Source organism: Pelobates fuscus, chromosome 4 (genome assembly GCF_036172605.1).
Source record: "Pelobates fuscus isolate aPelFus1 chromosome 4, aPelFus1.pri, whole genome shotgun sequence".
NCBI lineage: Eukaryota > Metazoa > Chordata > Amphibia > Anura > Pelobatidae > Pelobates > Pelobates fuscus.
Window position 1 is genome coordinate 325,282,236 of NC_086320.1, and position 26,100 is coordinate 325,308,335.

Sequence of the window (26,100 nt, forward strand, 5' to 3'; positions counted from 1 at the left end):
ACAGCACAACGGGAATCTAACAGGGGAAGAGGTGAAAGTAATCCTCCTCCTCCCCCGACCACGCCGGCAAGGACAGGATGCTTTACACATGTGTTGTTGATGGAGGACATGCAGAGCTTTTTAAGTCCTACGCATCGCCACAGCCCTTCGGGGTGCACCCTCAGAGAACGACTCGACCGACAGGTAGCAGACTACCTCGCCTTAACTGCAGATATCGACACTCTGAGGAGCGATGAACCCCTTGACTACTGGGTGTGCAGGCTTGACCTGTGGCCTGAGCTATCCCAATTTGCGATAGAACTTCTGGCCTGCCCCGCTTCAAGTGTCCTGTCAGAAAGGACCTTCAATGCAGCAGGAGGTATTGTCACTGAGAAGAGAAGTCGCCTAGGTCAAAAAAGTCTAGATTACCTCCCCTTTATTAAGATGAATGAGGGATGGATCCCGAAGGGACTGACAGTGGGCGATACATTCGACTAAAAAAGGCCTGATGAGGGGGACGTAACAGGGATTAAACTGATAAGAATAGTACTACTTAACACACCACTCCTATCTGGTGGCACATTAGATTACACGCGCAGTGCCCCAAATTTGAAGTAGGAGGACCAACCAAGCATCTTTTTCCATCTCCCGGTTCCTAAAATCAATGCTATATACACGTCCCCTGATAGGGGACGTAACAGGGATTAAACTGATAGGAATAGTACTACTTAACACACCTTATAATAACGCAGAGAGAGGCAATGCAGAGAGAGGAGTCTGAAGAAGAGGAGTCAGAGGAGGAAGGTGGCTTTGAGGAGGTGGAAGACCAAACACAGCAGGCGTCCCAGGGGGCTTGTTGTCACCTTTCGGGGACCCTTGGTGTTGTACGTGGCTGGGTGGAGGAAGAGACCTTCAATGACATCAGTGAGGACAAGGAACGGGACATAGCTAGCTTGGTATCCAACCTTGTGCAAATGGGGAGATTGCGGTTGTGCAAATGGACTGTTTGCGGTTGTTTGCGGTGCGTTAAACGGGGAGTTTGGTCTGTCACTGTGAAGCGGACGTAACCCTTACACTACCTGATCGATATAACATCATACCTGATATTTTAAAGCACGTTATTCCAAACAATTTAGGAATGTTAGGTGATTTATGCCCTTTATGGATTAAAACCAGACTCTGCATCAACTATGTAATTTTCCATGGGAGTTTTGCCATGGATCCCCCTCCTGCATGCCACAGTCCAGGTGTTAGTCCCCTTGAAACAACTTTTCCATCACTATTGTGGCCAGAAAGAGTCCCTGTGGATTTTAAAATTCGCCTGCCTATTGAAGTCTATGGCGGTTCGCAAACATTTGCGGAAATTCGCGTTCGCCGTTTGCGAACGGAAAATTTTATGTTCGCGACATCTCTAGTCTAGAGCAGATATATGATATCACTGAGTAGATACATAAAATCACTTTAATTTTTTAGTTTTGACACTGTATTTTTATCACATTAATTTTGCAATATATATATTCACAATGCTCTTACTATAGCTTAATTAAATACCCTTCAGGTCATTTAGCACTAGCACTCTTTAATTTGTCTCCCATGTTAAAATTAGTGTAGAATCCACAGATATTGGGATACTATGGTGAAGTGGTGGGCTTAACACGATATGGCCATATGGTGCAACTGAATCCTTATATTTGTTTGCTGAGAGGCAACTTTAACCCCTTAAGGACACATGACGTGTGACATGTCATGATTCCCTTTTATTCCAGAAGTTTGGTCCTTAAGGGGTTAAGTAGCCTTGTAATATTTGAAACTGTATTTTTGTGTGTGCACTGTTTCTTAATCTGTATTTAGTGTAAATTTGGTCTCTATGGCAGCATCATTGCTGAGAAATGCATGTTCCGATGTTCCCCTAATTCCCTTTTATTAAATAAGTTAGGGAAAGGTCCACCTTTAGACTGAGAACATTTCTATCATGAAAACACCTCTGTTTAAGTGACAATTAGGCATGTTTGTAATTAATTTGACTTACTAATTTATAATTTTTGGATTTGTCAAAAAATAGTGCCAGGGGTCATTGACTGAGACTGTCATTTGAAGTAGCAACTTCAGAAGGCCAGACATGAGGTGCCAGGAGTTTTGGTGCATAGATTATCCAAACAATTGTGAGGGCATTTGTTTCAGTTGCTATTGATTGCTTTTACCAAGGCCACTTTCATAGAATGTGACGGCAGATAAGAACCATTCGGCCCATCTAGTCTGCCCAATGAATTTTGAGTAGAACTTTTTTCTTAGGTTATTGTTTGTGCATTTACTAAATAGTAATATTCTCCACGATTCGCTAATAGCTGCTGATGATTCCCGTATTCTATTATCTTCCCATTCTTCATCACAACAATGGTATCTGCATTCTGCACAGTCGATAGCCTGTGTGCGATCATGATACAGGTTCTTCCTTCTCTTGCTTGGTCAAGGGCTTGTTGTACAATCTGAAGTGATAAAGAATAATATTTAAGATATAGACACAATTGTTGTAATAGGAATTAACTTTTTATTAGGTATTTTTTACCATATCTATTTAACCCCTTAAGGACACATGACGGAAATATTCTGTCATGATTCCCTTTTCTTTCTGAAGTTGTGTTTTTAGGGGGTTAAAATAACATTGGTTTCTATGAGGCATTGAATACATTTATAGATGGGACTGGCGCAAACCGTACTTAATTTACAAGACACAGCTGCACATCATTTGTGCTAAATATCTGCAGCTAAGCAAGCCTAACTAAATCCCGAAAACCTAGATGAATGTCATTGGTATTTCGAAAACACCTTCATTTATAATCCTGCCTTTTTCCTTAGTAGTAATTTAAAAGGGGGCACTCCACAAGCCCACACATTAGCTACAAAGTGAAAATGAAGTTACATTTAGGTAGGCTGGGTTGATTTTGTTTTCTTTTTACCAAAATTCTACCCATATTCCTAAGTTTCTTTTAATCAGTGTCATTAGAAAATGTATTAAAGAAAGAAAAAAAAAACTAAAGTGAAAAAAAATGATTAACACCCAAAGTGAAAAAATGTAAATATAAAAACTCTTCCAGAATAAGTTCACTCCCCAGGATTACTTCAAATCCTTAAAACGGCTACAACAATACACAGGGGAAACAACATAGCACATATCCCCATCTCTTTATTTACAATGCGGCAGCATTCATCAGAATGTTTATAGTTCAACAGTGTAAAATTGTAAGTATACCTTTAACCCCTTAAGGACTGGACTTTTTTTGCGATGTTGTACATTTGCGACCAGGCATCTTTTTGACACTTTTGTGGTGTTTGTGTTTAGCTGTAATTTTCCGCTCTCTCATTTACTGTTCCTATACAAATTATATATTGTTTTTTTCAGGACAAAATGGGCTTTCTTTACATACCATTATTTATATAATCTCATGTAATTTAATTTAAAAAAAATGAAAAAATATGATGAAAAATTGAAAAAAATACACGTTTTTGAATTTTATGTGAAAAATCTTTTACTCATCTACAAAAGCGAATGAAAAAAACTGCTAAATAGATTACAAATGTTGTCCTGAGTTCAAAAATACCCAGTGTTTACATGCTTTTTGCTTTTTTTTTGCATGTTATAGGGCTATAAGTACAAGTAGGATATTGCGGTTTCAAAACATACATTTTTAAAATGTATCAATAGTGACATTGTAACACTATTATCTGTCATAAATTGCTAAATAACACCCCACATGTACATATTTTTTTAAAAGTAGACAACCCAGGGTATTCAATATGGGGTATGTCCAGACTTTTTTAGTAGCCACTTAGTCGCAAACACTGGCCAAAGTTAGCGTTCATATTTGTTTGTGTGTGAAAAAAGTAAAAAACTAAATTGAACGCTAATTTTGGCCAGTGTTTGTGACTAAGTGGTTACTAAAAAAGACTGGACATACCCCATTTGCAATACCTTGGGTTGTCTTCTTTTGCAAATGGTATGCCATCATGGGGGTAATTCTCATTCCTGGGCTACCATACGCTCTCAAAGGCAACGTAACCAACCTGGCCATTTTCAATGTAAAAATATTTGACCCTTATATTTGACCCTGTAACTTTCAAAAACGCTATAAAACCTGTACATGGGGGGTCCTGTTCTACTCAGGAGACTTTGCTGAACACAAATATTAGTGTTTCAAAACTGGAAAATGTTTCACAACAATTATATCATCAGTAAAAGTGCTGTTTGTGTGTGAAAAATGCAAAAAAAAGTCACTTTCACTGACAATATCATCGCTGTGATATGTTTTACTGTTTTGAATCACTAATATTTGTGTTCAGCGAAGTCTCCCGAGTAAAACAGTACCCCCCATGTACAGGTTTTAGGGTGTCGTAGAACGTTACAGGGTAAAATACAGTGATAGCAAATTAAATTCTCTGGACTTTCGGCCTGGGTTGGCAGGCAGGTCCCTTAAATTGCAATCAATAAAATAACTTAATTATGTAAAAATATTACATAAATACGCACGTAGAATTTAAATATATATGCATATTTATATATTTGAAGTCTACGTGTATATTTATATAATTATTTATGTAATTTTGTATATCGACATATGAATAGTTTGCATTCTTTTTATTTATTTATATATACATAGATATATATACAATTTCATGTGTATTTTGATATAAATATATATATATTAATATCAAAATACAGTTAGAATAAAATTTCGTATAGATATATCATTTTTTTTAAATTTTTTATTATTATTTTGAATTTTTTTAATTTAATTTAAATTATTTATTATTCGTATTTTATAATAATATATATATACAATATATATAGTTATTATATATATACGTGTGTAAATTAATTATAAGTGTATTTTTATATTAATATATGTACATATTAATATAAAAATACACTTAGCATGACATTATATATATGATATATAGACATATATTATATAGGTATAATATATGTCTATATATCATATATATACACATATATAATAATATATATATTTTTTTTTATTAACTATAACTTAATTTTTTTTTATGATTTTACACATGCAGGTAGACTGCCTGTCAGCACAGACAGTCCCCCTGCAGGCAGAGACTAGGACACCTATTGTGACCATGTGGTCGCCCTGTTGGGTCCTAAACCGCCATGGGGAGACTGTCTGGGCTGCAGGCAGTCTCCCCACACCGGGAGCACCGCCGATCGCCGCCGGGGGAACGACGGCGATCGGGTAAGTACATTTTAAATTTAGGACGGTTCAGGACCGTCGTCGGTCGGCAAGGGAAAAATGCCGATGACGGTCCTGAACCGTCCTGCGTCCTCAAGGGGTTAAAGGTTTATTAAACTTGCACACAAGGTAAAAATGCATGCCACAGATCTCTTAGGCAGCTACAGTCTCCCCCTTCCCAATTGTAACTCGCAATGTACAACGTTAATCCACAAGATGTATTAAGAGACTGTTTGCTATTAAGACAAGGCAAGCATAATAAATACCACAAATGTGGTGAAATAAAACAAAGTGACGAGTCCTACGCATTTCATCCACTTGTGTGGACTTCTTCAAGGACACACTATCTTCCTCTCATGCCGTATGTCTTGCCCCTCCTATTGCCCGTTCTTTTATTTTCTGATGCATCATCTCCCCGCCAAATCCACATGAGCATAGACAATCTTTGGAACCCAATTTCATACATTCCTTCCTTAAAGGAACACTATAGTCACCTAAATTACTTTAGCTAAATAGAGCAGTTTTAGTGTATAGATCATTCCCCTGCAATATCACTGCTCAATTCACTGTCATTTAGGAGTTAAATCACTTTGTTTCTGTTTATGCAGCCCTAGCCACACCTCCCCTGGCTATGATTGACAGAGCCTGCATAAAAAAAAAAAACTGGTTTCACTTTCAAACAGATGTAATTTACCTTAAATAATTGCATCTCAATCTCTAAATTGAACTTTTCAGGAGGCTCTTGCAGGGTCTAGCAAGCTATTAACATAGCAGGGGATAAGAAAATCTTAATTAAACAGAACTTGCAATAAAGAAAGCCTAAATAGGGCTCTCTTTACAGGAAGTGTTTATGGAAGGCTGTGCAAGTCTCATGCAGGGAGGTGTGACTAGGGTTCATAAACAAAGGGATTTAACTCCTAAATGGCAGAGGATTGAGCAGTGAGGCTGCAGGGGCATGTTCTATACACCAAAACTGCATGATTAAGCTAAAGTTGTTCAGGTGACTATAGTGTTCCTTTAAGTCCCAAAAAAAACACAGTTTGCTTCTTAAACTGCATGAAAAATGCTGCCCCGTAGTACGGAAAGATATGGTACAGTATGTTTTGCAGTATTGTTTCCCCTGTGAATGTTGTTGTTCTTTTAATCAGTTCCTTTCAACATTTTATTTCTGCTCCCCTTAATATGGACCTGATTTAATATTGTTGGATTACATTTTTAAATTACTTATTATTTTTGGATAACGTTTTAAAATGATTTCATATTATATAAAATACTTTAAATGTTTGATATTTCGATTTTTTTCTTTATATATACTGATTTTTTAATATATATTTTTTTCTGATACTTTGAAACAATAATTTTAAAAGTTTATCCAAAAATATCAAATAATTTTAAAAGCTTATCCAACAATATTAAATCAAGGCCAATGTTTGCCAATTATTTGGGGTTTTTTTATATGCCAAAATGTAAAACACTATGGAATATGCAGACACTATAAAAATAATAATATTAATAATAATAATTATAGTAACAATTCACAATTCACTTGTCACAGTAGTTGGTTTTAAGTCTAATTATGTTTTGTACTTCTACATCCTATGCATTTCAATTCTGTATAGAAATCATGGTTTCTATAATCTTTATCAATATATACAATCTCACCCTTCTACCGATAAAAATAACAATTATTTGTCAATAACCTCAAAACTCTGTAACATAAGTTAGTTCAGATTATTCATAAACTCCGTATTGTAGCAAGTTGAAATCCAAATGGCACGATTTTGGAAAAATGCTGGAAAAAGTCTCAAACTCACCTATAGTTACAGTTTGGCGATTTTACTAAGTTTTACATTTTTATTTTTAATTCTTTACACTTTAGAGTTTAGTTAAAAAAAACCAACAACAAAAAAACCTTTGGATTGTATCAATTATTCTCACTTTTTCACTTTCATTGTCCAATGCAGAAGTGGCTTCGTCTAGAAGTAGAACTTTGGGTGAACGAATAAGCGCTCTGGCTATTGCTATTCTTTGCTTCTGGCCTCCTGAGAGCTGCGTTCCTTTTCCTCCAGCCATTGTGTCATATTTCTAGTTATAAAAATAAATACAAATCATAATAAAGGCAACTTATTAAAATCAAGAACTCCCCTTAAAAAATGACACTGGAGGCACTGTAACCGATTCATCCATCAAAGTGCTTATAATGTCTAGAATCAGCTGCAGCCATCCTTCAATTCAGTTTCAAATTGATGTTTTAATGCGAAACAAAAGTCCCCAGCAGCCTATCCCCTCTGTAGGGCTGACGCTAATGAGAAAGCATTGGCATGAGCAACAATGGATAGTTGTGATTGGTTGAAAGTGTCAGCTGATCGCTTTCAACATTGGCATGAGCAACAACGGGCAATTTTTGTGTTAGCCACATCACCAGTGACAATGGGGCTGTGGGAAGCCAGGGACCCTTATTCAGTGTAAAACTGCTCATGATTTAACAGTAAATGGAGGGACAGTGCCAGGGGACTCGAGGCACTATCAATAATTCAATGGCATGAAATAGTTATAGTGCATACAGTCTCTTAAAATAGGCAAATGTAAACTTGTATATACTACTAAAGAATCACAATATATAAAAAAAAAAATGTTTTACTTTCCTGTCCAAGAGAGAAAGTTCTGCTACTTAATTTAAGGGGAAAAACGGCTGCTTTAATGGATCAATTGCCCACTGACTTTTTTTCAGTCATCATTATACGGAATTGTTTTAATCCAGATATATAATTATTAAGTTTGACAACTTGTGTAGCCATTAGACTAATAGGCTAGGCATTATTGTTGCAGACTTTTTTTTTTTTTTGCATTGTAGCACATTAATAGGCACCTAATTTCTCCAATCTTCTGGTTCTTTTGAATATTTTCTTTGCATGGATGATATTCAGGCAAGCCGAACCATTGCGTGGATGAAGATTATACCAATAAAACTAATTTTTTTTACCCCGGGTGAAGTCTAATCTGCAGTCTACCTATAATCATTTCATGGCTATATGATGAAAACCAGTGCAACTTCCATATCTAAAATATTAACCACCAATGGTACTTGGCCAAACAAGTATAATACACAAAGAAGCACAATAAGCATTACCATTTTACCCAGAACATTACAAAGTGTAAACATATATTGAAAAAAGTATTAGGATCACCTCAGGGAGTCCTTCTATGAAGGAATGGATATTGGCGGCTTTTGCCGCTCTCTGTATTTCTTCCATTGATACAGTGCGGGTGTTGTCTCCATAAGCAATGTTTTCGGCAATGCTGCAATTAAACAGCACTGGCTCTTGGGACACGATTCCCAGTTGTGAACGGAGCCATTGCACATTCAAACATTTAGCATCGATATTATCAAACAGCTGGGAAAGAAAAGTTTACTATTTTTTTTAGACATTAATGACAAAATTAGGATTTCAAAATATACATCAAACTATTAATTGTAGAGTGATTTTCCTGTCCATGCAGAGGCTAGTGTTGTGTGGTTGCCATGTTGTGTACATTTGATACAATAGTCAAACAAATATTGTCTTTGGAGTAATGTCAAGCTAGGACTATTTAATGAATACTGTATTAGAATCTGTGCATTGAGGGTTAACTCCAAGTATCATAACCACTACATGCCACTTTTGCCACAGTTTGTTCTCTCACCTGGGTCCTCACTGTGTAAGGAAGTGTGTAAGACAAAGCCACGAAGGTGTGACTAGAGCTGCATAAACAAAGTAATTTAACTACTAAATGGCAGAGAATTGAGCAGTAAGCCTGCCCGGGTATGATCTGTAGACCAAAACTACTTCATTAAGCGAAAGTTGTTTTGGTGTTTAGAGTGTCCTTTTATTTCCCCATGACCTCAATGAATAGTCTTCTTTAATTTCATTATATTTACGAAGAGTTATTTCTAAGTACAGTTATTTCTGGTTTTGGTATTTCAATTTTCTTTGAAGAAGATATCTCTTGTGCATTAGTGAGATCACCCGAGATTCTAAATATGGGTTAAATTTCATATTTTTGGATAATCTTTTTAATTGATTTACTATTTTTGGATAAACTTTTAAAAATTATTATTTTTTAAAATAATAAAATATAAAAAATATATCATGTACAAAAACATATATTAAAATAATTTTCAAACTATTAAATCATTTTAAAAGGTTAACAAAAATATTAAATCATTAAAAAATAAAAAAAAAGCTTTTAAAAAAAAAAATAAAAATATTATATTGCACCCATAATTAGAATTTCAGGTAATCTCACTGATAAAGATGGGGAAAAAAACAAAACAGTTAAAATTTGATGACAGTTGTCCTTTAAGTCCCTTAGCAGAACTGCAAATGGACAGAATGGGACCCACATTTATGTAAATGTTTACATATTTTGATAGAGAAGGGGTTAAACAAGGTGTGCATTAATTTTCATTTAACAATTAAAACTAATCTGGGTGGTCTTACCACTTCTCCTTCTAGTGGGTCATAGAACCTTTGTAGAAGCTGAATAGACGTACTTTTGCCACATCCACTGCTACCAACAAATGCCACCGTTTGTCCGCTCTGTATTTTTACAGATTGGTCTTTGAGGACACGTACATCCGGACGCGATGGATAGTTGAATGAAACTTTACGGAATTCTAAAAGTCCATGGAATTTATCCTTGTAAAAATGAGTCAGAATTAGCTATTTGATGAATTTCTTGTATTTTATATCTTATAACAGAACAAAACAGAGAATCAGAACATACAAAGTGAGTGATAGGAAAAACGCTAAGTGTACACCTTTGAAACATATGCCAAAGATGGGGTACATTGACATTGTGGCAGGCTTATACAATGTATGATCATATAATGTAACTAAACCCCCATTATTTTTGCCTAGATTAGGTGTTTTTAAAAAAACGTATAAAATCTGTCAACATTGAAGTTGCAGTTTAGTGGATAAGTAAGTGCGCTGGATCTTGTGTATTGTATTATTTGGCCCCCAGCAGCACCCCATTTATGCATGTTCAGGTGAGTGCAGCCAGCCTCCTGGTTATATATATATATATATATATATATATATATATATATATATATATATATATAAAAATAGAAAAAATCCCATGCACTCACGCTTTAATGTTCCTTATGTGCCGGGTGCCAAAGCCTGGACTCCAAAGATACATAGAACGCCAAATAATAGCTGCTCAACGGTCTTGTTAAAATCCAAAAGTTTTATTCAATCATATTTAAAATCTGTGACCAACGTTTCAGTCCCCGCTCGGGACTTTCCTCAGGGTCAGACAATAAATGATAGGACAACACATAATACTTGCAATGTATGTCAATATATAGCCATAACAATAATTGAAAGTGACTCACCCAGGTGCATGGTGTCCTCGGCGTTTCCGCCGTGTGTACTTCCGGTTGTACGCATTAGGTGTCAGCCCAGCACTGCCCCTTTCTTCTACGTATCAAAAGGCCTGTAGCTCAATAGGGAGGGGGCGCGGCATATCAACCGTGCGTATGGCCTCGGCTATGCTTCCGGGTGTGCGCGAGCACTCAACCCGTGGCTCCACCCTCGATGGGACACGTGACTCGTATCGTCACGTGACGTGTGCCGTGTAGGAAACGGCAAGTGGGGCGTTGCTAAGCAACGTAATGCGGACTTTACACCGGTAGTGTATTAAACAAACTCCATGTGTGAGTTATAAGGGCGAATACATGTGGATGTGATAAATATAATATTTGATGTGACATAGGCAACTAAAGGACCAATAAATGTTTATCATATAAAGACATGTAGTGTAATTTTGTCAAACCATATGACATAATTTAATAGTGTCACTAGGGATACATACCAATACAGTGACTGGTGTATATATTATTAAAGTGCTGTAGAAGATACTACACCGAGTAATTTATTAAAGTGATGACGTGCAATAGATAAAGTGCAAAAAGTTGTGCTGAAGACCATGCAGGAATTATGGTGCAATACTGGTGTAAAGAAACAAAAATAACATAACTCTTAACGTCATAGCCATAAAGTAACATATCAATTGTATCACTAAGGTATGAATACATGTCTACAACACCCTGATAGGGGGTAATAGCTTGTATGTCTAAAATCATAAAATAATACTGGTACTGTTTAAGGGAGCTAAATAAATGAGTAATAGGGGATGTTTTCTTTTAAACCCCTAGGGGCCACCGTGTCTAACTGATGTATCCAGGATGCTTCTTTCTGAAGTAGCATTTTGCCTCTATTACCACCTCTCTTAGGAGGGGGGATGTGGTCTATGCCCACGAATTTCAGGGAGGTTAAAGGATGTCCTTTGTCAAAAAAATGCTTGGCTACGGGCTTGTCACTTAGTCCATCCCTATAGGCTAGCCTAATGCTGGAACGGTGACCCCTAATGCGTTCGCATAATTGCGTCTCCGTTTTTCCCCACGTAGTAAAGCCCACATGGGCACATCAGTTTATAAATCACGTGGGTAGTTCGACAAGTGATAGTGTGCTTGATGTCATATACTCTATTAGTGTGTGGATGATTGAATTTTTTTGATGGAATCATATGTCCACATGTCACAACCAAGGCAGCGGATGCATCCTCGTATATTGCTCTTGGTTGTCTTAGAGTAACTGGCGATCGGATCCGTGTGCACCAATATGTCGCAAAGATTTCTATTGCGTTTATAGCAAATCATCGGTGGTTCTTTGAAGATCTTAGGAAGCTGATCGTCAGTAGCCACCATCTTCCAATTTTCTTTAATCATTGTTGAAATCTGATGTGAAGAGTTATGGAACGTCATGGGGAACACCATCCTCTGTATCGGTTGTGCTTTGTCTTGATTCGTACCTGTTTTAGCCATATTAAGAGCGTCCTGGAGAACCCGGCTTTCATAGCCTCTGTTTGCGAACTTCTGAGTCATGGTGTCCAACTGTACTGCCATCCTATTCGGGTTTGAATTGTTACGGATCACCCGTTGGAATTGTGCCTTCGGTATCGATCTTTTAAGTGCAATAGGGTGAGCACTGTGGGCATGCAGGAGGGTATTTCGATCGGTGGGCTTTGAGTATAAGGAATACTCAATATCATTCTGCCCCCAGGTTAACTCCAAATCAAGGTATTGTGCCTTATCCGCACTTATGTTAGCTGTAAACCTGATAGGTGATGGTAGGTGGTTCAATACGAGTACCATTTGTTGTGCCTCCACTTGTGTCCCCCTCCAGATTATTAGCAGATCGTCGATATAGCGGTAGTATCCTATGATGGAGTCCCCATATGGCAATAGGATGTGTTCCATTTCGTATACATACATGTATGCATTTGCATACATTGGGGCTACCGATGACCCCATAGATGTTCCCGCCACCTGGAGGTACCATTGTTCCTCAAATCTGAAATGGTTGTTATGGAGGATAAGGGATAATAACTCCAAAACGAACTCTATAGGTGGACCATTGTAGACTGGAGAGTTGCATAGGACCTGTCGCATGGCCTCTATTCCTTCTGTATGGGGTATGACCGAAAAAGGGTCATACGCCCAAATATACCCACTATAGACATCACATCGGGAGAATCGGCGTCAGACAACGACATCCCAGCACATACGGCACCTTTTTTAGATGCAGCCGAGATGGGCGCGGTAACCAGGAGCCGCATTCGAAGCGAAGAAGGCACAGAATTAGGAGAGGGGGCAAGGGCCAAAATAGCACCCAGGGGCAAACCACCTCTCAGGAGATAACGCCCATCTTTAATCTCTCACATAGACACCTAAGCGACTCAGAAACTACCATCCTCAGTAAAGGACTTTCATTCGTTCCTACAAGCAAACTCAGCCCATTTCAATGGAGCACCGAACTCTTCCAATTTGGAAGGCACATGAGACTCAAGGATCATTTTCACCACGCTGCCAAAGATACCACCAGGTCCAATGATATGGACATTGATAAATTTAGGTTGAAATCAACATTTGATCCACCAAGTAACAAACACTCCATTAAGACATTCCTTATGACAACAGCCAAGATGACACAAAATGTCGCTATGAAACACCCTACAGTACAATACAACATCACGAAACCGGAAAGAAAGTCGTTGGCTAATCTGGCTAAAGATCACACCATTGTCGTTCGCCCAGCGGACAAGGGAGGAGGTATAGTCCTCATGGACTACACTGATTATGCAGCAGATCTTAGACAGCAGCTCCAGGATGAAAATACGTACCGCCCACTCCCTGGGGATCCTACCTCAGATATCCAGAGGAAAATCATGGATGTCCTGGATATGGCCTTAAGAGCAGGCTACATAGGATTAGAACTGTATAGATTTTTGAACAAAGCTCACCCTCGTACCCCGGTGATTTACAGCATCCCTAAGATACATAAGAACGCCAACAGACCGCCTGGACGCCCTATAGTGTCAGCCATTGATGGAATATTAGAACCCATTGCACAATGGCTTGACCATGTTGTCAAAAAACCAGTAGAGGCATTGACTACCTGTGTCAAAGACACACAGACACTCTTGGACAGAATTAAGGGCCTGGAACTACACCATACCGCACCGGTATTTATTACTATGGACGTGTCCAGCCTCTACACGGTCATACCCCATACAGAAGGAATAGAGGCCATGCGACAGGTCCTATGCAACTCTCCAGTCTACAATGGTCCACCTATAGAGTTCGTTTTGGAGTTATTATCCCTTATCCTCCATAACAACCATTTCAGATTTGAGGAACAATGGTACCTCCAGGTGGCGGGAACATCTATGGGGTCATCGGTAGCCCCAATGTATGCAAATGCATACATGTATGTATACGAAATGGAACACATCCTATTGCCATATGGGGACTCCATCATAGGATACTACCGCTATATCGACGATCTGCTAATAATCTGGAGGGGGACACAAGTGGAGGCACAACAAATGGTACTCGTATTGAACCACCTACCATCACCTATCAGGTTTACAGCTAACATAAGTGCGGATAAGGCACAATACCTTGATTTGGAGTTAACCTGGGGGCAGAATGATATTGAGTATTCCTTATACTCAAAGCCCACCGATCGAAATACCCTCCTGCATGCCCACAGTGCTCACCCTATTGCACTTAAAAGATCGATACCTAAGGCACAATTCCAACGGGTGATCCGTAACAATTCAAACCCGAATAGGATGGCAGTACAGTTGGACACCATGACTCAGAAGTTCGCAAACAGAGGCTATGAAAGTCGGGTTCTCCAGGACGCTCTTAATATGGCTAAAACAGGTACGAATCAAGACAAAGCACAACCGATACAGAGGATGGTGTTCCCCATGACGTTCCATAACTCTTCACATCAGATTTCAACAATGATTAAAGAAAATTGGAATATGGTGGCTACTGACGATCAGCTTCCTAAGATCTTCAAAGAACCACCGATGATTTGCTATAAACGCAATAGAAATCTTCGCGACATATTGGTGCACACGGATCCGATCGCCAGTTACTCTAAGACAACCAAGAGCAATATACGAGGATGCATCCGCTGCCTTGGTTGTGACATGTGGACATATGATTCCATCAAAAAAATTCAATCATCCACACACTAGTAGAGTATATGACATCAAGCACACTATCACTTGTCGAACTACCCACATGATTTATAAACTGATGTGCCCATGTGGGCTTTACTACGTGGGGAAAAACGGAGACGCAATTATGCGAACGCATTAGGGGTCACCGTTCCAGCATTAGGCTAGCCTATAGGGATGGACTAAGTGACAAGCCCGTAGCCAAGCATTTTTTTGACAAAGGACATCCTTTAGCCTCCCTGAAATTCGTGGGCATAGACCACATCCCCCCTCCTAAGAGAGGTGGTAATAGAGGCAAAATGCTACTTCAGAAAGAAGCATACTGGATACATCAGTTAGACACGGTGGCCCCTAGGGGTTTGAATGAAAACATCCCCTATTACTCATTTATTTAGCTCCCTTAAACAGTACCAGTATTATTTTATGATTTTAGACATACAAGCTATTACCCCCTATCAGGGTGTTGTAGACATGTATTCATACCTTAGTGATACAATTGATATGTTACTTTATGGCTATGACGTTAAGAGTTATGTTATTTTTGTTTCTTTACACCAGTATTGCACCATAATTCCTGCATGGTCTTCAGCACAACTTTTTGCACTTTATCTATTGCACGTCATCACTTTAATAAATTACTCGGTGTAGTATCTTCTACAACACTTTAATAATATATACACCAGTCACTGTATTGGTATGTATCCCTAGTGACACTATTAAATTATGTCATATGGTTTGACAAAATTACACTACATGTCTTTATATGATAAACATTTATTGGTCCTTTAGTTGCCTATGTCACATCAAATATTATATTTATCACATCCACATGTATTCGCCCTTATAACTCACACATGGAGTTTGTTTAATACACTACCGGTGTAAAGTCCGCATTACGTTGCTTAGCAACGCCCCACTTGCCGTTTCCTACACGGCACACGTCGCGTGACGATACGAGTCACGTGTCCCATCGAGGGTGGAGCCACGGGTTGAGTGCTCGCGCACACCCGGAAGCATAGCCGAGGCCATACCCACGGTTGATATGCCGCGCCCCCTCCCTATTGAGCTACAGGCCTTTTGATACGTAGAAGAAAGGGGCAGTGCTGGGCTGACACCTAATGCGTACAACCGGAAGTACACACGGCGGAAACGCCGAGGACACCATGCACCTGGGTGAGTCACTTTCAATTATTGTTATGGCTATATATTGACATACATTGCAAGTATTATGTGTTGTCCTATCATTTATTGTCTGACCCTGAGGAAAGTCCCGAGCGGGGACTGAAACGTTGGTCACAGATTTTAAATATGATTGAATAAAACTTTTGGATTTTAACAAGACCGGTGAGCAGCTATTATTTGGCGTTCTATATATATATATATATATAGCCAACTCCTTGGTTTTGCACCCCTCCCTGTCACAGGTGCCTCATCTCAGGTCCCTATTTTGTCTTGTACTACAGAGGGCCCCAGATGGAATTTTTTACCCAAGTAAGTGGGTTAATCTCATAAGAGCAGACATTAGGCAGTTAGAGTAGGACCTGCCAAAGATGGGGTACATTGACGTTGTGGCAGGCTTATGCAATGTATGATCATATAATGTAACTAAACCCCAATTATTTTTGCCTAGATTAGGTGTTTTAAAAAAAAACTAATAAATTCTGTCAACATTGAAGTTGCTGTTTAGTGGATAGGTGAGTGCGCTGGATCTTGTGTATTGTATTACTTGTATTCTATCATGTCGGGATGCCTGCAAACGTTTATAGCGTCTTAAAAAAGGGCATGTGCACAGCGGCCTGCGCCAGTGATGCTTTAGGATGCATACAGTCTCTCAGCTCTAATATTCGCAACCTCACCCAGTTAACAAGGGGACATTTGAGATGCACCTCTCCAGGTACTCTAGGGCAGGAGTGTCCAAAAGGTAGATCCCCAGATGTTGTAGAGCTACAACTCCCATGATGCTTTGCTTGCCTTTAGAATGACAAAGCATCATGGAAGCTGTAGTTTTAAAACATCTGGGGATCTACCTTTGGGCACCCCTGCTCTAGAGTTTTCTTATCAAGCAAGGATATTACTGAATACATTTGCATGTACTTGACCCATATATGGGGTAAACGGAATACAAAGAGATGGTGAGGAATAGGAGTTTTATGTAAGTATTCAAACCTTCACACACCTAACTGCAAATCTTTCATGTCTACTCACTTTACCTTTCCCCTTATGGAAAAGAGATATATACATTGTACCAGTATTGATGTTCTATGGAACGTTTAAAGGAAGTGCTCTCACTTGGAGTTGATGCATTGTGAATCAAATCACAATGGACATCTATACATTTGTTCAGACACTTTTGTATTAAGAAAAATATCTGAAATCTTTCACACATTTAAACACGTATATGGGGATGATGAAAATGATAAATGATGTGTTGTTTAGTTTATCTGCTACTTATAGAAAGTGTAACGGATGGGATTAGGCAGGAAAGAGGTGATGGCAGTGCACAGTACATTTCTAGACAGCATATGTATCGGTTATAACTGTATCATCATCACTTACTGGTTTCTGTCCTTGGTGACTAAAACTGTCAATAACTGGTTCTGTTTCGAACAAGTCAAAGAGATAGGAAGCTGCAGATTTAGCCTTGGCATAGTCAGGAGCAAAAGATAAAGTCTGCCCAACAGAAACGGCTCCATAGGCTAGTGTTGAAAATACACTGGAAGAAAAGTGATATTAATAATAAACTTTTCATGAGCATAATATTGCCAACCCCACATCACCTCATTGCAGAGAAGCTACATGACTGACATTTTATTTACATTTTTTTAAAGAAATATTTAGATGGACTTAACTGCATTCTTAAAGGGAGAAAACAGAGAAAATGCATTGTTTACATTACAGCCTAGTGATAACTTCACTGGCCACTCCTCAGATAGCTGTTAGAGATCCTTCCTGGGTCATGGCTGCCTAAAATGCATCCAAACTTCAGTGTCTCCTCCCTCTGCATGCAGACACTGAACTTTCCTCATAGAGATTCATTGATTCAATTCCTCTCTATGAGGAGATGCTGATTGGCCAGGGCTGTGTTTGAATCATGCTGGCTCTGCCCCTGGTCTGCCTCTTTGTCAGTCTCAGCCAATCCAATGGGGAAGCATTGTGATTGGATCAGGCTACCACTTCTGCTAATGTCAGCAGGCAGTGGGCAGGTTTAAAGGAAACAGAGCCAGAGCTAGCAGCTTCAGGCTTGAATACAAGTAAGTTTTCTATATTTATGGAGGCATGAGGGGACCAGGGGGGCTAGATGGTGGTTTTAACCCTATAGGGTCAGGAATACATGTTTGTGTTCCTGACCCTATAGTGCTCCTTTAACTAACTGCATTCTGATTCTAAATTATGAGCTTTATGAACCTATTATTTCCCTTTTTTAGTAGGTCTAACTACATACTTTGATGCTAGAGTCTCTAGTGCAATGATGAGGCCTCAACATATAGTCACAATGTAGGGACATTTGCACCCTACCTGGATCTGTGACTTGCATGATGCTCAGGCTGAATAGTTATTGTGAGAACAAGTTAAGCTCCAGGTGAGAGCCTGAATCTGTCTGGTGATGGTCTAGTGAAAAAAAAAGCAACCGTTTCTACTTTCAACCTTAAATTAGCAACCAAACAACAGCATTTGAACCACACTGACGTGACACTTACAATTCCATGTGGAGCTCTGAGGGACAGTTAGTGTTTTTTTACACTGCTACTAACCTGCTGGCTGTTGGGAAAACATCAATTTAGCCGCAAAACATGTCCGGCTCTCCCTTGCTTTTTTCTTTTCCCCCTCCTTCTTTATATGGTATGTTGACTATTTCAGTTTCTCACACTTATGTTGCATTTTTCTGCCATGTATTCACTGTTAGTTAAATAATTCAGTTATATAACCTTGTCATGGAGTTTCCACCTGCAATTGTAAATGTCAGCTGGTTGTGGTTTGAATGATTTTGTTTAATTGCTGGGTTCTAAGGAACGGTGAAACATGCACTTCTGAACTACATGCTTTGCCTTCGTTAGGTGAGCAATCCAATTAATATAAACATTTTATCAATTTGTGGTAGTGACATTTGTCCTTTCTTTTCAAACTTAATTTACATTAAATGATGAAGCGACAATATTATCAGAGAGGGTTTCTGAGGGTGTAAACCAGGGCTGTCCAACCTGCGGCCCCCCAGATGTTGCTGAACTACAACTCCCATGATTCCCTGGCTATCTGTTTCATTGAAAGAATCATGGGAGTTGTAGTTCAGCAACATCTGGGGGGCCACAGGTTGGACAGCCTTGATGTAAACCAGTGGTAGTCAACCTTTTTCTAACTACCGCCCACTAATGCATCTTTTTGGTTGAAAAAATTTCCTTACCAATTCCCACCAATTTTCGAGCAAGTGCGGAATATTTTTTTCGAAAGGAGGGTGTTTTAACAAAAATAAATGTACGTACATTTATCTTTTTATTTTCAATTAATGCATGTTTATAATGTTTTTAACTTAATAAAGATTAATGAGAAAACAATAAAATAAATTGAAATTACCTTTACTAGTGATTAATGAGATCCTTGAGGTTGATGCTGCAAGACTAAATATTTGATATCTGGTTCGATTTTCGTAAGGAACAAACAAAGGTCTCCTCTTTCGGTGATATTCAGACAACTTCTCTGCTTGCGCATAATATGATTTCTCATCTGTGCGTCAGCTCCCCTCTTCTCCCTCCTCAATTCCCCTCCCCACCTTTTTTTTCCCCTTTTTTTAACCTTCCTTATAGCAATGCCCAGTAGGAAGGCTGAGCTAGGTATCCCACTATAACAGACTGGCACACATACATACATACATACAGACACACAAGACATACATACAGACAGACAGGCACACATACATACAGACAGGCACACATACATACAGACAGGCACACATACATACAGACACAAACATACAAAGACACACACACACACACACACACACAAGACATACATACAAAGACACATACACACATACAGACAGACACAAGAAACATATACATACAAAGACAAGACACACATACATACACATATATACAGACAGACAGACAGACACACACACACACACACACACGACACATACAAAGACACACATACATACAGACACATACAGACAGACACACACACACAAGACATACATACAAAGACACATACACACACACAAGACATACATACACAGACACACAAAAGACATACATACAAAGACAAGACACACATATATACAGACACACAAGACACATACATAAGACACACATACAGACACACACAAGACATGCATACAAAGACACATACACAAACAAACACATACATTATATTTAAGTCACCCTCCTGTTTCCTACCTTTAAGGTGCAGGAGGGTGACTTTCCCTGGGGTCCAGTGGTGGCTCAGGTGGATGGGAGTCAGAGTTCCCACTCTGACTCCCTCCTCCTCCTTCCTCCCGCGCGGGCTCTCTGTATGCTGGGAGGAGTGACCGGGGAATCACTTCCTCCCAGCAGAGATGATGTAATCACAGGGGGCCCGGTCGCGCTGTTAAAGCGCCCAGCGCTGACTGGGCCCCCTCACAATCCACATCCATCGGGTGGCCCTGACAGCATGGGCCACCAGATGGACCCCTCCATATGCGGCCCCGGCGGTTTGCCGCCCGGGCCGGGGCCGCAAGTGGTGATGGCGGTACCCGGTCACAGGGGTACCGCCGGCTCATACCTGCCCGCCGACTAACCCAATCTGTAAAAAAACCCTTGGCCAAAGGGTAAAAGGAACTAATGTGAGTTTAGCCTGCATATTGAATGTGGATAGAGTTGAGGTTTAACAAAATACTCTGTTCTGAAAAATGGTTCAAAGATGTCACCAATGGATCATGCCTACTGGTTTCAATGGTTTCCATGGAGATTATCCTGCTTTTGGTATTATATATATATATATATATTTGTTTTACAATGGGCACCTTCATAGAGCTTCCCCAAAGTGTTTATTCATAAAGGTGTATGTATTTGGCACATACAAGTGTAAAACAGGATTGTGGAGTACAAACTAATGCAAACTAATTTAAACAAAAAAGAACCGCATATGTCACTGCAGACATTTATATGAACATTATCTTGTGAAGTTCCAAAACAGTAAAGTGAAATAGCAAGTGCTTAGGTGCATGTAACAAAGAATGATAGCAATATATGATAAAAAAAAAAAACTGTAAATAAATTAATATAAAATAATCATTAAAAAAAAAAAACAGACAGTTTCATTTTAAAAACTACATGATGGATGTTCTCAGGAGAGAGATAGCAACATTTGGCCTGTGGTGCAAATACAAGTGAATGGACTTTTAGTTCACAAAACACAGATCTCTGCTCACATGGAGCATGCAGTATGTATAGAACTGACACATGTAGGTTGCTGGCGTTGCAATGTGTACCATCAGATATCACTGCAACCTCTATCGGTATGGCCTGCACAGTGTGGTGGAGTGTTCACAGAGATCATTGGTTTGCCACAAATGACAATATATGTTTGTTATGAGAATCATAATCACTGTCTCTTTCAAGTCTGGTCACTGGCATACACCTCCAGGGACATCATAAATAGCCAATGTAGTTTGACAGCTTGGTCAACCTCAGGTACCTCAGTCAACTGCAAAATCTCCAAGTAGGCCAGTCCAGGCCTGAGTAACATTGGGAGAAAAAGGCCACAAACCTACACAGTGCTAGTCTAGCAAAGACTCTGCACAATTCCTATCTTTCTACTGCAGAACTGTGCAAACAGACATTTCAACACACCTCCTACAATTTTAGTTTTCACAGGAATAGTTTTAAGCTGCAAGCCACCACCTCTTTTCCAGCCCCCACATGCTAATGTGCTAGTGGCCAGGGGTGGGGGACAATTGCCCCCCCCTGGCTACTTTGCCAGCTCTCCCATGGATTATCCTGAAGATAGTCTTCCATAATTAATAATATCCTGAAATTTCATTAACTGTCTTGAACTTTGTTACATGCAACTGGGCAGTTGTCTATTTTTTCCTAATGCAAGTTAGAAACTAACATTCTTCCCTACAATTATGCAGTGGTAATACTTACAGGAATACGTCTTCTTGAGTCATCCTTTCAATTTCAATCATGTAGGCCCCAAAGCGATAGCATATAGCATAAGTGAAATTTATGAATGATTGACTAAATGCAAAACAAATGCCATATATTTGGGCTTTACGCTGTGAATTTCTAATGCATTTGAAAATAAGAAATTATTTGAAATTGAATTATTACCTTTGCAAAACAGATATTTCGTCTTCTTAAAAATAAAATTACAAATATATTATAGTCACAGAAACAGTTCAAAATATTAAAATTACATTTTTAAAATGCATTTACATTAAAATATATTTTAAATTAAAACACAAAACGTTATCACAAACAAAATAACAAAAATTATTAGCAAAACAATTTTCCAATTATAATTGTGACAATATCAGTAGAAATTAACAATGTGATGTGACATTTTAAGCAGGCAAAACTTAAAATAAATAAATAAAACACTTTTAATTTTAATTAATAATAAATAAAGTCCAATCCTTAATTACAGAATTTGTCATACATAACAGTTACAATAGAGTATCTGAGCTCCCCTCCCCTCCCCCCATCTGCATTGTTTGTCCAAATTTGAAAAGCAATGATAGTCTGCAAAATCTGTCTGGTTTGGGCAAAGTATGTATCAGCAGAAGGTCCAAGATTTATGTGTCACTGAATTCCAGTGACTCTGTATCCTCAGTGTATTTATATTATTTTCCCTTTAACTAACATCAAATTTGGATTAATTCTAACCTGTACGGTTTCTGTAAGCATTCACTGTACATGTTTTCAAATGTTTCTTCACAAGTTAAGGATACGACCGTTTTAATACTATCCACAGCTTCTGTTGCAATCTGTTAAGGGAATGGGGACAAAAAGGTTTTATGAGAAATTGCATAAAGCAAAAGCATTTATTGAAATATATGATATTTCATACTCAATTACCCAACAATGAATGGCTCTTGTTTTTATTATGAATCATTATCCTTGTTGGCAACAATGCGGCAGTGGAATTGTATTTCAATTCTGACTTTGTATATTATATAATTAACATATATATATGTTACCTTTTGTATTGGGCTGTGTATATTGTACTGTCTTTTCCCCAATTGTACAGAGCTGCAGAATTCGTTGGGGTTTTACAAATGCTTATAATAATAATATAATAATTAATATTATTTATAAAGTTCCAACAAATTCCACAGCGCTGTACAACAGATGGACTAACAAAGAAGTAGTTGTAGCAAATCAAGATGGACGTACAGGAACAGAAGGTGAAAATGTCCCTCCTCAAAAGAGCTAACATTCTAAGGGGAGTGTAAAGTTCTGTCAGAGGGAATATAACTGAGACTTTCCTGAAAGTGACTTGGAGCATGTATATGTATTCTGAGGACTAAAAGTGAGTGTGGTCGATCAAGTCAGGATACCCATTAAAAAAAAAAATGCAGGGTTTTCCTGACCTCCTCCATGTCCTTAATTTCAAATATAATTATATGAGCACTAGCCAATCACTGGTCCTATTTAGGATAAGGTAGGGTTAGATTTAGAATTGGGCTCAGACGGATTGGACACTCTCTGAAATTAAAAAAGTGATGGTAGGAGCCGCACTCAATCTCAGCCGCCACCAGGTGCTCTGGAGCAGGACCAGAAATTAAGACTAGTGGGCTGGGTGACTGTCATGTTATTGTTTGGAAATACTGTTTCCTACCGTCATAATGATATAACAGGCCAACTGTTGTTCAATGGTTGCCTTGTTTTTTAAAAAATTATCCTACCTGACATTAGCAAGTGGGAGTAGGATGAGAAACCCAATTGGATCTCTTGTATTGCATCATGGACACTAATAAACATCAAATCCATTTTTTATATTTTCACTTGAACTACTAACATTATGACCACAACAAAAAAACAAAGATGATTTTTTGGAGGTTTGGGGGGGGGGGGAAAGGCAACAATTAAATATTTGTGCCTTGTTTTCCCAGTAGCGTTGTGCAAAGTCTACAATTACTGCAGGAAAAGCATAAGCTGTAAGTGGAGAATTCACAATAATTAGACATTCATACCTTTCCAGCATACTGAAGCTCTTTTTTATCACGATTAGCAAAGCCAACTAGGGCCTTTGTCTCCAACAATCCAGTGAAAATGAGAATAGGACACAGAAGCAGAATCAACAATGTCATTTCCCAGCCAAAAGCAAAAGAGATTATAATCGACAGTCCTATTGTGGAAACACTTTCTGCTATTAAACCAAGTCTGGATCCTGTTGCCTAAAGTGAAAAATATGAAACTATAAAAAGGCAATGAAATTCCAAAACTGATAAAGCAAAGTATAGGCAAAACACATTTCTCTAGAAGAATGTTACTCCTTCTAAATACAAACATGCTTAGCATTTGGGGAAAAATATCATCATTAGTGATATACACCGATCAGCCACAACATTAAAACCACATGCCTAATATCATGTAGGTCCCTCTTGTGCTGCCAAAACAGCTCTGATGCATCGAGGCATGGACTCCCAAAGATTTCTGAATGTGTCCTATGGTATCTGGCACTAATGCATTAGCAGCTCCTAATCCTTTAAGTCCTGTAAGTTGTGAGGTGGGGCCTCCATTGATCTGATTTGTTGTTCAAGCCCAAAGATGCTGAATCAGATTAAGACCTACAGAATTTGGAGGCCAAGGCAACTCCTTGAGCTCTTGGTCATGTTCCTCAAACCATTCATGAACAATTTTTGCAGTGTGGTAGGGTGCATTATCCTGCTGAAAGGGGCCATTGCCATCAGAGAACACCATTGCCATGAAGTGCCATTGACGTTGGCAGGTGGGCTTATCCTCTCATGGCCATTGGAGGTAACTAAAAAACCTCAATTTGTTTAAAAATACATAGGGATTAAGGAGAGAGCAGGTAACTTGTTTTTCTTTGGTTTTTACCATATATTGGGGATGATGTGTACTGTAGTCATTGCTGCCGCCCAGTGATGAGAGTGAGCGCAGGACTTATCTTTCTGCATGAAGTTGTATATGTAGTCTGCAACAGTCTCTAGGTAGGTGGTACATGTCAAAGTAACATCCACATGAATGCCAGAACCCCCACTGACCTGCGATTTCACAGCAAAATGCGATGCACTGTGTGCTCTGACACCTTTTAATCATGGCCAGCGTTAAGTTAAGAAGCAATTTGAGCTACAGTAGCTCTTCTGTGTGAAAGGACCAGAAGGGATAGCCATCGCTCCCCGCATTCATCAATATGCCTTGGGCCCCGATTATCCTGATGCTAGTTCACTGGTTGCCCTTCCTTGCACCACTTTTGTTAGGTATTAACCATTGCATGCCGGGAACACCTCACACAAGACTTTTAGAGATGTTCTGACCAAGTTGTCTAGCTATCACTATATGGCCCTTGTCAAAGTCTCTCAGATCTTTTCGCTTGCTCATTTCTCATGTTTCCAACACATTAAATTCAACAACTGACTGTTCACTTGCTGCCTAATATATACCACCCCTTGACAGGTTCCATTGTAACGATATAATCAACATAAATCACTTCAAATTTACTTCTCAGTGGTTTTAATGTTGTGGCTGATCAGTGTATGTCTGTTCATGGTACTGTGTGTATTTTTGGTAAAACGCTTTCAGTTATCTTTCATAGACAAAACTACATTTTGCCTAACTCTTCTTGAACCTTAAAGAAAGCTATGTAACATTTTATATTCATTTGATATTTTAGTTAATATTTGGACAAACATTTTGTAGTTTTGTTAAGAAAGAAAATGTAGATTGCTGAAATTATAGGTCCTTGTTACAGCCCACGTATTGCCACTTATGTGACCTCTGCATTTCTTTGAGATACAGTTTAAGAGTGTGACTTTATCTCAATGCCTTGCTTTATGGGGATAGCAAATTGTATGATTGCATCTCATGACATGGTATATTTCTTTCTACTTTGTAATCATAAATCTTGTAAGGCTCGTGTAGAACCCTTGGTCATTGAGTTTAGTGAGAAAAGCTTGACATCAATTGCATAGACATATTCTTTCTATTGTTAGTTGTGAATTGACTGCCCACTGGAATTTCTCATCCATTTGTCTGTCTATTTGGTTACCAGGGCCGGCCCGTCCATAGGACGTACTGGGGCAATGGCCCTAGGTAGCACTTTAACAGTGGCAGCATTTTGCCGT

General features: G+C 38.8%; 1 protein-coding gene across 1 annotated transcript in view; it reads right to left on the bottom strand.

The window, feature by feature from the left end:
- Positions 1-2,267: 2,267 nt before the first annotated feature.
- The window catches only part of ABCB5 (ATP binding cassette subfamily B member 5), a 59,772-nt gene continuing 35,939 nt past the window's right edge, over positions 2,268-26,100 (bottom strand). Inside the window, 8 exon segments of the mRNA XM_063453132.1 lie at positions 2,268-2,465; positions 7,167-7,313; positions 8,417-8,623; positions 9,710-9,907; positions 17,370-17,526; positions 21,935-22,075; positions 22,676-22,776; positions 23,986-24,189. Coding sequence (XP_063309202.1) covers positions 2,268-2,465; positions 7,167-7,313; positions 8,417-8,623; positions 9,710-9,907; positions 17,370-17,526; positions 21,935-22,075; positions 22,676-22,776; positions 23,986-24,189 — 1,353 coding nt within the window.